The sequence below is a fragment of the Carcharhinus amblyrhynchos genome, chromosome 22, assembly GCF_965287045.1.
Source record: "Carcharhinus amblyrhynchos chromosome 22, sCarAmb.v2.hapA, whole genome shotgun sequence".
Classification (NCBI taxonomy): domain Eukaryota; kingdom Metazoa; phylum Chordata; class Chondrichthyes; order Carcharhiniformes; family Carcharhinidae; genus Carcharhinus; species Carcharhinus amblyrhynchos.
The window spans coordinates 22,686,616-22,699,427 of NC_137345.1; the positions used below are offsets into that span (position 1 = coordinate 22,686,616).

Genomic DNA, 12,812 nt, shown 5'->3' on the forward strand with positions numbered 1-12,812 from the left:
TGCCATTCCCCCATCACCTCACTTAATCACATTTTCCCAGAGAAGTAGCCCAACAATCACTTGCAATGTCTTCTCTGCCTATTCACACACTATTACTCTGATGTCCACCCAAGGATCTATCCATGCCCCCTCTCTGATTTCCGATCTTTATGATGCCGCTTGGTGACATCATCCGAAGGCACAATGTTTATTTTCACATGTACATTGATGACACCTGGCTATCCCTCACCACCACCCCGCTGACTCCTTCATTGTTACTAAATTATTGGATTGCTTACTTGATAAGCAAAAATTTGCTCCAATTAAATATTGGGAAGACTGAAGCCACTGTTTTCAGTTGCCATTCCAAACTCCATTCCCTAGCTCTTGGCTCCATCCCCTTCCTTAGTAACAGTCTGAAACTAAGCAAATCTGTTCACACCCTTGATCCCCAGATGAGCTTTTGACCTAACATTCAGAATATTAGCAAGACTGCCCACTTCCACTTCTGTAACATCACTCAATTCTGTCTCCGTCTCTGCTCCCATCTGCGTCTGAAATCCATGCCTCTTTTCCTCTCGCCTTGAATATTAGAAAGCATTCCGGGCTGGTCTCTCACATGCTACCTCTGTAAATGTGAAGACATCCAAACATCTGCTGCCCAGGTCTTAACCCATGGACAAGTCCCCAGCTCCCATCACCTCTAAGCTTACTGGCTGACATTAGCTCCCAGCCCAGCTGCTTGTTTTTAAAATTCTGATCTATTTTTCAAATCCCTCCATTGTTTCCCCCTCTATACCTGTCTAATCTCCTCCAACCCACAACCCTCCAAGATATCTTTGTTGCGCTAATTTTGGTTTCTTCTGCAATCCAAATTTATAATTGCTCCACCATTGGCAATGGACCCCAAATCTGAAACTCCTTTCCCACACCTCTCCACTTCTCCAACTGACTTTCTTGCTTCAAGTTATTTCTTAAAACACATCCCTTTGACCAAGCTTTTGGTATCTCCTTACTTGGCTCAGTTTCACAATGCAACTGCAAAGCAAGTCAGAACCTGACGAGGTTTGCTTCTGAAACATCAACATGCTTGTTCTCTGCATAGATGCTAATTGACTGCTGCGTGTTTCAGAACTCTCTTTGCTGCTTTACATTTTCAGTTATTCTCCTTTTTATTTGTACACGTCTTCAATGCAGGTGCCTGTTTCAGATGCTAAACCGAGTGTTATATGCCCTACCCCACTCCAGAACATCTTAGTCAGAATACCTTGGTCTCCTCGATCTGCATTATGGTAGCTTGGCATTCAAAAATACTGTCATTAATGTAGTCAATATTCGCCTTCAAGGCTTCAAGTTCCTCATTTATTTCCTGGATGGACTTATCTTCTGGATTTTCCTTTAGAATCCGTTCCCTTTTCCCAAGTAGCACTTCCTGCAGGCCAATTAATTCCTCTCGTTTCTACAAAAGAATTTCGGACTTTAATATTTTGATTTGAATTCTATGGCACTTGATAAAGGTGAAGCAAAAGAACTTCCCCATTATTTTCTGCCATTACAAAATTCATTTCTATTGACTAATATAGGCATTCATCTTCATGAATGAAATCTGGAACACATTTTGAACATCAGTATAATATATTGTAATGCTACACTTCAAAACAGTCAAATGTCAATTTCTGGGTACTCAAATTCAACAGATCTTCTCATAAAGAATATTAGTGTAATTAGCTTTAACCAATGGTTCAGCAGTTTCCACATTAATAATGCATGTAGATCAGAGGCTTTTACGTCTAATGGTTTTAATGTATTAATTTGGTTTTTTACTCCAGTGGGTGGGAAAGGAAAAAAAAATTCCTTCAAAACTTACCATCGCTTTGGTGAGAGAACACCTCTTAACATGTGGAAACTGAGGCTTCCTGTCTCCCATAAGTACGCCATTAGCAGTCTCAGTTTGCCATTAAAGTTCTAGTTTGGAGTGGATAACTGTTCTCTGAAACCTAATTTATCTACTGGGCTAAGTCAAACTAGCATGAGATTGCCATGTCAGTCAGTTACCTTGTTCATATGTCGCAATTCCTTCCCTTTCTTGTGTAAAATAAAGTCAAAGTTGCTGACATGTCTGTGGTTCAGTTTGTCATGTTTCTGGTTTCATCAAGATCTTAACTTTCTCCATGTGGTCCCCACTGTTTGCATTGCCACACAGGCAACACACTGGGGATTTTGGACAGTTGAAGTTGATTTTGTTCAAGCTAATTTGAGTTCGTACTCACCATTTACTTTTGGTAGACAGTAACAATCCATAAACCACATTCCCCAATAATACAGCTGAAAATGAGGCAGCAACTCCATTAGCTGATTCTCGTTAATCTCAAATTGCTGCGTTTTAAGCAACTCGACCTTTGAAAGCTACTCACTTCAAACATTAACATGTGTTTTTATTTTACCAGTGTGCCTAACTGCACAAAAGTTGACACTTTTGGGGCAACACAATTAGTTAGACCTCCCCTTGCCTGTTTAACTGCAATGACATTTTACAGCCCAAGTTGCTGATAGTGCGTGAACAGGTAATCTTGCAGTAACTGGGTACTTGGGACACGAGTAAACAGGGCAAGCCACTGTGCAATTCCTTAACCAATCAGACTGAAGGACTGTAAAAATGTCTTTAGATTTTATGTGAATAAAGGACATTTTTGCAAATAAAAAATAGGCCTTTATCAGATCAGGGCCTATGTCAGGTGCAAAACCTTTTCTTGTCAGCTTGGATCTCGTATGTCTCTCATGTGAGGACCATGAAATGAATTCTATTTAAATTTGGTTTTTGGAGCAAGCAAAGAGATGCACTCGGGTCTGCCCTGTTCATTCTGAGCACTGGCTTTGTAATTTTAAGAATTGAGCAATTTTTTTTAAATTGGCCTTTCGGTTAAAAACAAGCATCAGATGAAACCCAAAGATAGGGTGCAATGCCTTTCCATGTCAGATCTTTCTATGTCTCTCTTATGGGAATTATGAATTGGATTTTGAATTCGTTTTTGGAGCAAGCAAAGAGATGAATTAAGGGCTTGACTGTCCACTCTGCACATTGGCTTTGTAGCTTTAATATGGAGTAAAAGTTCAAAAAAATGTACAATGCCAAAAGCAACTTCAGGTTATTGTATATCAATGGTGAGCTAGAAAGCGAGATGCCATATTCACAAAGTTACAACTCAAAGAGAAACTTGTGGATTTCTGAGCGGTCAAGAACACAAGAACTTTTTTATTTTGATAATATCACTGTCATATTTCTTATATACTGGAAGACAGACTGTTGGAGTGGGTTGTCGGTCTGATTATTGGAGTGAGATAAGCTGAATGTAAGAGACTAAAACCAACAGCAAGAAGTTGGTTTTGATGCGTCAATGAACCAACAGGAACTTCAACCACAATTTTACATAAAGCAGTAACTGAAATAGTTTTCAATTAAATTGTTTTAGTTCAAAGGGGGATATTTACAGGTTATGAAAGGTGTAAGTAAATAAGTTAAAGATAGAGTAAGCTTATTTTTCTTAAAAGCTTAAGCGCTCAAATTAATAAATAAACTTAATTCTAGGGAGAATGCATTTCTAAAGAGATTGGTTAAGACAATATAGAGATCAAAGAAAAAAGTATGTGTTGAAGGAAATACTGAAATGTGTGTGTGTATAAGGGGGTGGCGGTTGGGGAACTAGCTGCTTAGATCTCCCATATGATAGCAAGATGGCAATTCAGAATCCCAAAAATAGTGTGAACAAGGCCAAACCTGGGGAATGAGCTGCTGTCAGTCTTAGACATCAACCGAAGAGAAACGAGGCACTTCGTGGTAAAACTTATTGGAATTCAACACAATTTAGTTGGTAAACAGAAAAGGAAAAAGTTGCCATGATTCTCCCATCCAGCTGTGCTAGTTTTAGTGGAACAGGCCGGGAGATTCTCGCATCAGCCAATTTGCAGTTTGTGCATGTGGTCTGGCCGCAATAGCATCTCTCAGCGCCTGCACGGAGTACAAACTGAAACTAAAAACAGAAGGTTCTGAAATCCCGCTGGCATCTCCACCAAATCACATGATTAGCTCTTAAAGCAGCCATACAATCATTTAAATATACAGCAGTGTGACTGTGCATGTGCCCAAGCATAAATTTGTTTTAGCGTCTGTGGACAAGTTACAACAGACACATTATTGTGAGCAATTTTGGGCCCCATATCTAGGAAAGGATGTGCTTGCCTTGGACAGGTCCAGAGGAGGTTCACAAGAATAATCCCAGGATGGAAAAGCTTGATGTGCGAGGAGTGTTTGAGGACTCTGGGTCTGTACTTGATGAAGTTTAGAAAGGTGAGAGGGAAACTTACAGAACACTGAAAGGTCTGGACAGAGTGGACATGCGGAAGATGTTTCCATTAGTAGGAGAGATTCAGATCCAAGGACACAGCCTCAGAACAGAATGATGACTCTTTAGAACTGAGATGAGGAGGAATTCCTTCAGCCAGAGAGTGGTGAACCTATGGAATTCATTGCCACAGTAGGCTGTGGAAATCAAGTCATTGAGAATATTTAAGACAGAGATAGATAGATTCTTGGCTGGTAAGGGGATCAAAGGTTATGGGGGAAAAGGCGGGAGAATGGGGTTGGCAAACCTTGATTGAATGGCAGAGCAGACTCGATGGGCCAAATGGCCTAATTCTGCTCTTATATCTTACGATCTTATGGAAATCAATGCTGCAACAGCCTTGAGAATTACTCAACATTTTTATGTAATATCTTAATGTGAATACCCCAAGCAGGCGATTCATATCTGCTTCCATGTTGGAAATAGTCATCCTCTGCATCACAATGTCGGTTATTCTAGACTCCAGAGCCTGCCATTTTAGTCGGGCTGTCTTTGAGAAGCCCTCTCCAACTCCTTTCTTCTGGTACTTGATCTTTCTGCAGAATAAAAACAAATGGTCAACAAATTCAGTAAAGAAAACTCTCAGTGCAAAGAATGAAAAGACTTATTGTGGCGTAGGTGTCTGGGATAGGGGGAACAGTCAAAAGTGTGACTTATTTTAGTGGAATGCATGTTATCATATTGCAAATCACAACTGACTCAACCAGAGCACCATCAATGTACATATAACTTCATGCAATGTGATCGATTAGCAATCAAATTAACGTAGTCGCGATAAATCCTTGTCCCTCCAAGGGCATTTTCCCCTATTTCACATACATTCCCTTGATCCAGTCTGTGCCAGATGGTATATATCGCAAATGCTTAAGCCAATAAAAAGTTGTGTGTCAGCCATGCACTTAATTCCATGTATTAAATGTTCTGAAGCAAAACTAGGGAAGGAATTAAATGGTCCAAAAAGAAAAGCAAAAATAATCCCAGTGCCCAATGAAGTTTATCTCAGAACTACTGAAAAGAGAAAATTGAAATTGAAAGGGAGATCACATGAGGGGACATCCAATTTATACCATTTGACACAAGTAAATTGTTTAGCATGAACAGATTAAGCCAATTCACAGAGCATTCTACTGAGTTATTTAAACAATTACAAGTGCATAGTTTTTTCAACAGTCTCTACCAAATCAAGTTACCTATCTATCATGAAAAGTGACTGTTCATTATTATAAAACTTCTCCAAATAGAATTCAATATATGGAATTCAAGCCATACTGCACTCAACTGTAAAGTTGATGTGAATATTTAGCCTGTGATGCTATGTGAAGCCAGTAAAACAATGTTTTTTTAATTCATTTATGGGACGTGGGTGTCTTTGGCTAGGTCAGCATTTATTGTCTATCCCTAACTGCCCTTGAAAAGGCCAGTGATGAGCTGCCTTCTTGAACCACTGCTGCACTGGTGATAGGGAGGGAGTCCTAGGATTTTAACCCAGTGACAGCCAAGGAATGGCAATATATTTTCAAGTCAGGGTGGTGAGTGACTTGGAGAGCAACTTCTAGGTGCTGATGTTCCCATGTGTCTGCTGCCCTTGTCCTTCTAGACGGTTGCAGTCATGGGTTTAGAAGGTGCTGCCTAAGGAGTCTTTGTGAGTGACTGCAGTGCATCTTCTAGATGGTACACACAGCTGCCACTGTGCGTTGACGGTGGGGGGAGTGAACATTTATGGAAGGGGTGCCATTCAAGTGGGTTGCTTTGTCCTGGATGGTATCAAGCTTCTCGAGTGCTGTTGGAGCTGTACTCATTCAGGCAAGTGGACAATATTACATTACGCTCCTGATTGTGCCTTGAAGACAGTGGGCAGGCTTTGGGGAAATCACAAGGTGAATTACTCACCACAAGATTCCTAGTCTCTTACTTGTCAAGAGGCAATGATTAGATTCTCTCTTGCATCAGATGGTTATTGCCTGGCAGTTGTGTAGCACAAATGTTACCTGCCATTTGTCAGCCAAGCCTGGATGTTGTCCAGGTCTTGCTGCATTTGGACATGGACTGCTTCAGTAAATAAGTCATCAGCAAATGGTGCAGAACATTGTGCTACCATCCACAAACATCCCCACTTTTGGCCTCATGATGCAGGGAAGATTATTGATGAAGCAGCCGAAGGTAGTTACGCCAAGGACACTATCTGGAGGAACTTCAGCAGTGATGTCCCAGGACTGAGTTGATTGACCTGCAACAACCACAACTATCTTCCTTTGTACTAGGTACGACTGAACCAGTGGACAGTTTACTCATGATTCTCACTGACTCCAGTTTTGCCAGGGCCCCTTGAAGCCACACTTGGTCAAATGATGCCTTGATGTTAAGGGCAGCCACACACACCTCTAGCATTCAGCTCTGTTGCCCGTTTGAGCCAAGATTCGAATGAGGTAGGAACTGATTGACCCTGACATATTCAAACTATTCAATTTTACCAATGGACAAAATTTTTTAAAAAGACATGTTTTACATTTCAAATGTTGTTCATCTGCCAATGCTGTCCTTTACCAGCAAACTTTTAAATAAGTCATATGCGCAGAAGTAGTGAGAAGTAAAGAATAATCCCAAATCACTATTATCAGATGCTTTTCGTGTCCTCTTGTTGTGGGATGCTGCTTTTGGTGCATCTCATAATATTTCTTACATTAACTAATTCCTATCATTGTTGATTTACTTTTCACCTTTTAAGTTTTGTTATTGACTACATAATTACCTCGCTGCCCTTGTTCCATTCACTGCAGAAACTGTCTCATTCCAGGCTGCATTTAACTTTCGATTCCACTGTCTCACAATATTAGATACAGATTTCGAGGCAGATTCTGGTTCTGAAGATGTGGTACTGGCAGAAAGCTCTGTTCCAGAGTCCAGAACATTCTGTTTGCGGCTTACACGACCAGCAACTCGGTTGGACATTGGTTTGGCTAGTCTTCGGAGAGCACTAACCTAAGCAGGAAAACAGAATAATGACAAATATTAAATAAGATGTGATGATTTTTTAGAAGAGGAATCTCTTTCTTTATTGAGGTTTCCTAACTGAAGTACTTCACTTTGAAAGGCACGCTTTTTCAATATCAAAACCCATCAGTCTGGATGCTTCGCAATTTAAATTGTGCCTGATCATCTGCTCCCTTCCATAGTTAAGTTAGGTAAAAGTCCAACAGTATTTTTTTTAAATCACAAGCTTTCAGAGCACTGCTCATTTAACAAGTGAAGCACTTTGAAAGCTTGTGATTCCAAATAAACCTGTTGGACTTTAACCTGGTGTTGTGAGACTTCTTACTCTGTCCACCTTAGTCCAACACCGGCACACCCACATCACAGTTAAGCTAGGTAGTCTGTCTGACATAATCATACTAATACTTGGTATATTTGTGTCAAATACCTTTGCCCAATATTATACATGAGTTATTAACCTATTGAATTATAAATTGATTATAAATAACTATTTTTATTAGGTATTTAAAACCTAGGAGGATCCAACACCACAGAAATGCTTCTAACTTTCCACAATGCTATATAAATGAAAAAAAAACTATGAAGCTAACAAGGTTAACAGTTTAAGAAGTGGAACAGCATACATAGGCTTCTGCTTCATAGTGTTATAAAGCAACCAAAACATCTGTTCTAAGGTGCACTACACTCGCATTGACTCAGCTGGTTATTTGCTATCTGAAATCGTGAATTCATACCTCTTGCGTTTTTCTGCGTAGGACGATTTCTTGTTGCCGTTTTTGAGACTCCAAAGACCTAATTTGGAACTGAAATTAAAAAAGACAGAACCACTCAGATTCAGAAACTTTTAGAACTAACTGAGTAAAGAGCCAACTTTGTTGGAAATTGTCTGAAAGGTAAATTGAGGTACAATAGAAGATAATTGTATCCACTCACCTTCCACTCCAACTTTAATCTGAATCCAGACAATTGGAATGAGACTAAAGTGAGCCACAGTTCTCATTTCAAAGAGCACCAATTGTAATATATTAATAAAACTATAATCTTAACAGTTTTCTATTTATCTGAAAATTCCTGTCAGGTCAAACGTTTTTCAATGAGGAAATTGCTACCAAAATTTCTATCAATGGGTTTACATGACTTCAGTTACATGTCACTCAATCCAAAGAGCTGCTTTTCCACTGTTCCTTAAGAAATATTTGGTAGCCACTTAGGTAGGAAGAATCAGTGTTGAGGATGGGTAATACTTCCATTAACATTGGACTCTTCTGCGTTATGTACCATCTCTGAGTAACAGGGTATTGTTGTCTTATCTTCTACAAAGGTTTTGCTAAAACTAGCTATGAGAGCATGTGGGAAAGTTATCTACAGGAGCTAAACTCTACTGGTGATTTTCTTTTCCTCTGTGGTGAAATATTTGGTTTTCAATCAACATTTTGCCCAATTTTCTTTTCCACCAACCTATGGCGGCAGCATTCCCAACCAGCAGTTTTCAACCAGAAGATTAAAAATTAAAGCTACCCCGCATGTTATAAGACAGGATTCTCTGGCCTCGTCCATACCCACCCGCTGCTAACGAGAAAGGGGAATTTGGTGCTCAGCCAAAACTTAGTTCACTGCAAAATCCCAGCCGCGGATAAAGCCGGAGGTTTCTGGTGATAAGCGTTCCACTGTTGATACATTCAGCATGAACACTCTGGATACCCACTATCAGCATTAAGAGTTCCTGAAGCAGATTAACCCCAATCTCATATTAGCAACACTTACTGAACCAACTGGGTCAAAATTCTACAACTCCCTCCCTAACAGCACTATGGGTGTACTTACACAGTACATGGACAGTTGCGGTTCAAGAAGGCAGCTCACCACCATCTTCTCAAATGTAATAGGAATGGGAAATAAATGCTAGACTAGTTAGCAATGCCCATGTTCCATGAAAGACATACAAATTTACATATTAGCCATCCTTATCTTCTGCATCAGACAATTTTGCGGGAGGTGTGTGTGTGTGTGTGTGTGTGTGCGCGCGCACATGCTAGGGCGATTCTCCCAGCTCGCTACACTATTTTAGCACTGCAACAGACTGGGAGACATTACTGGATGCCGTTTAGCGGGCTCCCTATTGGGTGCCACAAGCTTTTACGTATCTCTGACTCCAAGACTTTGAGTAATCAGCTCTGCGCTGGAAATTGGTGCGGACCTGATTTAGATTCCAATTTACATTTAATTAGCGGGCCCAGGACTGAAGACACCCCCTGCCCCCTCAACCAATGTTTATATCGATGACTGTGTAGCATCAACAATTTTCATTTGTTTAGTGTCTTAACTTGAATCATAGAATCCCTACAGTACAGGAGGCGGCCATTCAGCCCATCAAGCCTGCACTGCCAACAATCCCACCCAAGCCGTAGCTCCATACATTTACCCTGCTAATCCCTCTGATGCTAAGGGCAATTGGGTATGATCAATCAGCCTAACCCACACATCTTTGGGCTGTGGGAGGAAACTGGGCCACCCAGAAGAAACCCATGCAGACACAGAGAACGTGCAAACTCCATACAGTCACCCGAGGCCAGAATCGAACCCGAATCCCTGGCACTGTGAGGGAGCAGTGCTAACCACTGTGCTATCCTAGAAAAATTACCTCAAGTGTTTCATCAAACAGAATTTGACACACCAGCCACAAACAGCAATATTAGGATGACTGAGCAAACATTTCGTTAGAGAGGTTGATTTGAAGGAGCATCTCATGGGAGTATAGGGAGGTAAAGATGTTTAAAGGGGAGGTATTTCAGAGTTTGGGGCTTGGGCAATTTGTAACACAGGACATCCATTATCTAATTAATGTTATTCATTTGTGAACTTCTTTCCAGTGTATTTTTCAATGCAGATCTTGTTGCCAATTCTTATCCCTTTCATCAGTACTTACTTCTTGTCGCCTCTGTTCCTTCTTCAATTGTGCAATCTCGCGGTTTCTCTTGCTTTCAATCATCCTCATTCGTTGCTGATCCTCCCTCATCTGTTTCATGAGAGTTACCTGACAAAAAAAGTTTCCAGGAAAAGTATTACCATTATTTCACTGAAACGACTGAGCTTCTAAATAATTACATAGGTAATTAAGAAGGCAAATGGAATTTTGTCCTTCATTGCTACAGGGATGGAGTTTACAACCAGCAAGGTTATGTTGCAGCTGTATAAGATGCTGGCGAGGCCACACCTGGAATATTGTATACAGTTTTGGTCTCCTCACTAGAGAAAGGATATACTGGCACTGGAGGAGATTCACTAGGTTAATTCCAGAGTTGAGAGAGTTGGCTTATGAGAGACTGAATCCACTACACTCATTGAAATTCAGAAGAATGAGTGGAGATCTTCTAGAAACATATAAGATTATGAAGGGAATAGATAAGATAGAAACAGGGAAGGTGTTTCCGCTGGCAGGTGAAACTAGAACTAAGGGGCATAGCCTCAAAATAAGGGGAAGCAGATTTAGGACTGAGTTGAGGAGAAACTTCTTCACCCAAAGGGGTATAAATCTGTGGAATTCCCTGTCCAGTGAAGCAGTTGAGGCTACCTCATTGAATGTTTTTAAGGCAAAGGTAAATAAATTTTCGAAAAGTAATGAAGCTATGGTGAGTGGGCGGGTAGGTGGAGCTGAGTCCACAAAGATCAGCCATGATCTTATTGAATGGTAGAGCAGGCTTGAGGGGTCAGATGGCCTACTCCTGCTCCTAGTTCTCATGTTCATAGCAAATCAAGCAAGTGTTTTGTATCAAGACCATGGGAATCAATTTTCATGAGTAGCTAATTTTGCTGGTATGCTTCCTGATCAGCAGAAAATGAGGGGTGACCAGCTCTTCCAGACATCTTGTTTACTACCCAATGCTAATGCTTTTTAAAATTAAACCAAAATGGCGGAAGCTTTAGCTGCATGCTTGGGGTTGTAATATCTGTGTGACCAGCAAAAGTATTGCAGTTACAACAATTAAAAAATCAAAACAAATGGATAATTAGGAGTGGTTATTACTAAATTATCACAATAAAGCAAAATACATCTGAAACTAGAGTGAGTTATGAAGTTGCGACACAATAAAGGGTTCATTAACCCCAAGATACTTTAGAACCGATAATGAAAATAATAAAAATATTAATAATGATAATAGAGGTGGGTTTTGAGCAGGGGAGGAGTACTAATCGCCTCAAAACCTGGACGATCACTGGACATGTGGGAACATCCAAATTCATCAGCTAAGTGTCGTCCTCATTTTGTGTCCAGATTTCCTGTCTCCAACGTGCATGTGTAAGTGTGATGTGTACCCACATAATGAGATTCTGCCCAAACTATTTAAAGGGCCAAGGTAAGCACACTTTGGAAGAGTTGGAATGATTTCATTGATGGGGATATAGTAACCAACATAACCTGCTCTTAATAGTCATCAGTACACACCCTTCTGCCACTTCTAACAGTCACCAACATGTCACCTACCCCTCTCCCACCAGCTACCATAGTCGAAATGATGTTTACTGTTTCCATACAAATTGGTCACTGTATGCGTGCGTGTGTGTGATCACTCACGGTCACATATTCAGACTTAGTTTATACTAATTAGGCACAAGTTGGAAAGCATATTCCAGGCAGCTGTCCATGCAGCAGCAACAGAAGAAAATTAACAAAACGAAATGTGTAAGGTCACCTTGGTTTTCCTCATTTCAGCCACTTCACTCTGCAGCTTCCTCAATTCTCGTTCATACCGAGTCTGATTCTTCAGTAGGCGCGCATGCTCCTTCTGTGCTAACTGCAGCTTCTGGAGCTCTCGATTCATTTCCTTCAGTTTCTTCTCATAATCTGCTTTAATCTTGCTGGCTTTCTCTTCTGTGTTGCACTCCATAGATCCTGAGCAAAGAATCACAAAAACAGTTCAACGATTCGCCAATTTAAGGTTAAATTTACAGCTGGAAAGCATGGTGCACCTTGAAACTGTGCTAGTGGCCAAGGAATTGAGGGTACAATCATGACAATTTCAGACAGATGGGGTGGAATCTTGTGTAGTAGTGGGTTTGGTGGTGGGACAACATTTAATCAGGTGGGAGAATGGCAGATGGGGATCCTGCCTCTTTCCAATTTCCAACCTGATTAAGTCCATGGTTGGCCTCCTCCACTTTTGCCAATCAAGGCCTTTAAGTGGGCAATTAATACCCAGTTAAGGTCCTCACCTGTCACCATTAGTTGCTTGTGGGCTCCAGAGGGGGTGGTGAAGGTCCCTTGGTCGTGTACTCAGTACATGATCAAGGAACCTAGCATTGGGAAAGGCAAAGGGCCACCCCCTCCCCCCTCTCCTGGCTCTTGTTGCCATCTCTCAGGCTCCCACCCCACCCAATGACCCATCAACTTTCCTTCCCGCCATTCACACCTAGCTTGCATCCAGCAACAGTGCTAGGCTACGG

The 12,812-nt window shown here is 41.0% G+C and overlaps 1 protein-coding gene across 4 annotated transcripts in view; it reads right to left on the reverse strand.

The window, feature by feature from the left end:
- kif21b (kinesin family member 21B) overlaps window positions 1-12,812 on the reverse strand; it is a 159,092-nt gene that overhangs the window by 49,179 nt on the left and 97,101 nt on the right. For all 4 annotated transcript variants that reach the window (XM_080210033.1, XM_080210034.1, XM_080210035.1 and 1 more), the window contains exons 15-20: window positions 12,062-12,261; window positions 10,297-10,404; window positions 8,105-8,173; window positions 7,129-7,358; window positions 4,765-4,915; window positions 1,247-1,438 (exon numbers count right to left, since the gene is read on the reverse strand). In XM_080210033.1, coding sequence (XP_080066159.1) covers window positions 1,247-1,438; window positions 4,765-4,915; window positions 7,129-7,358; window positions 8,105-8,173; window positions 10,297-10,404; window positions 12,062-12,261 — 950 coding nt within the window. The remainder of the gene's footprint in view (window positions 1-1,246; window positions 1,439-4,764; window positions 4,916-7,128; window positions 7,359-8,104; window positions 8,174-10,296; window positions 10,405-12,061; window positions 12,262-12,812) is intronic.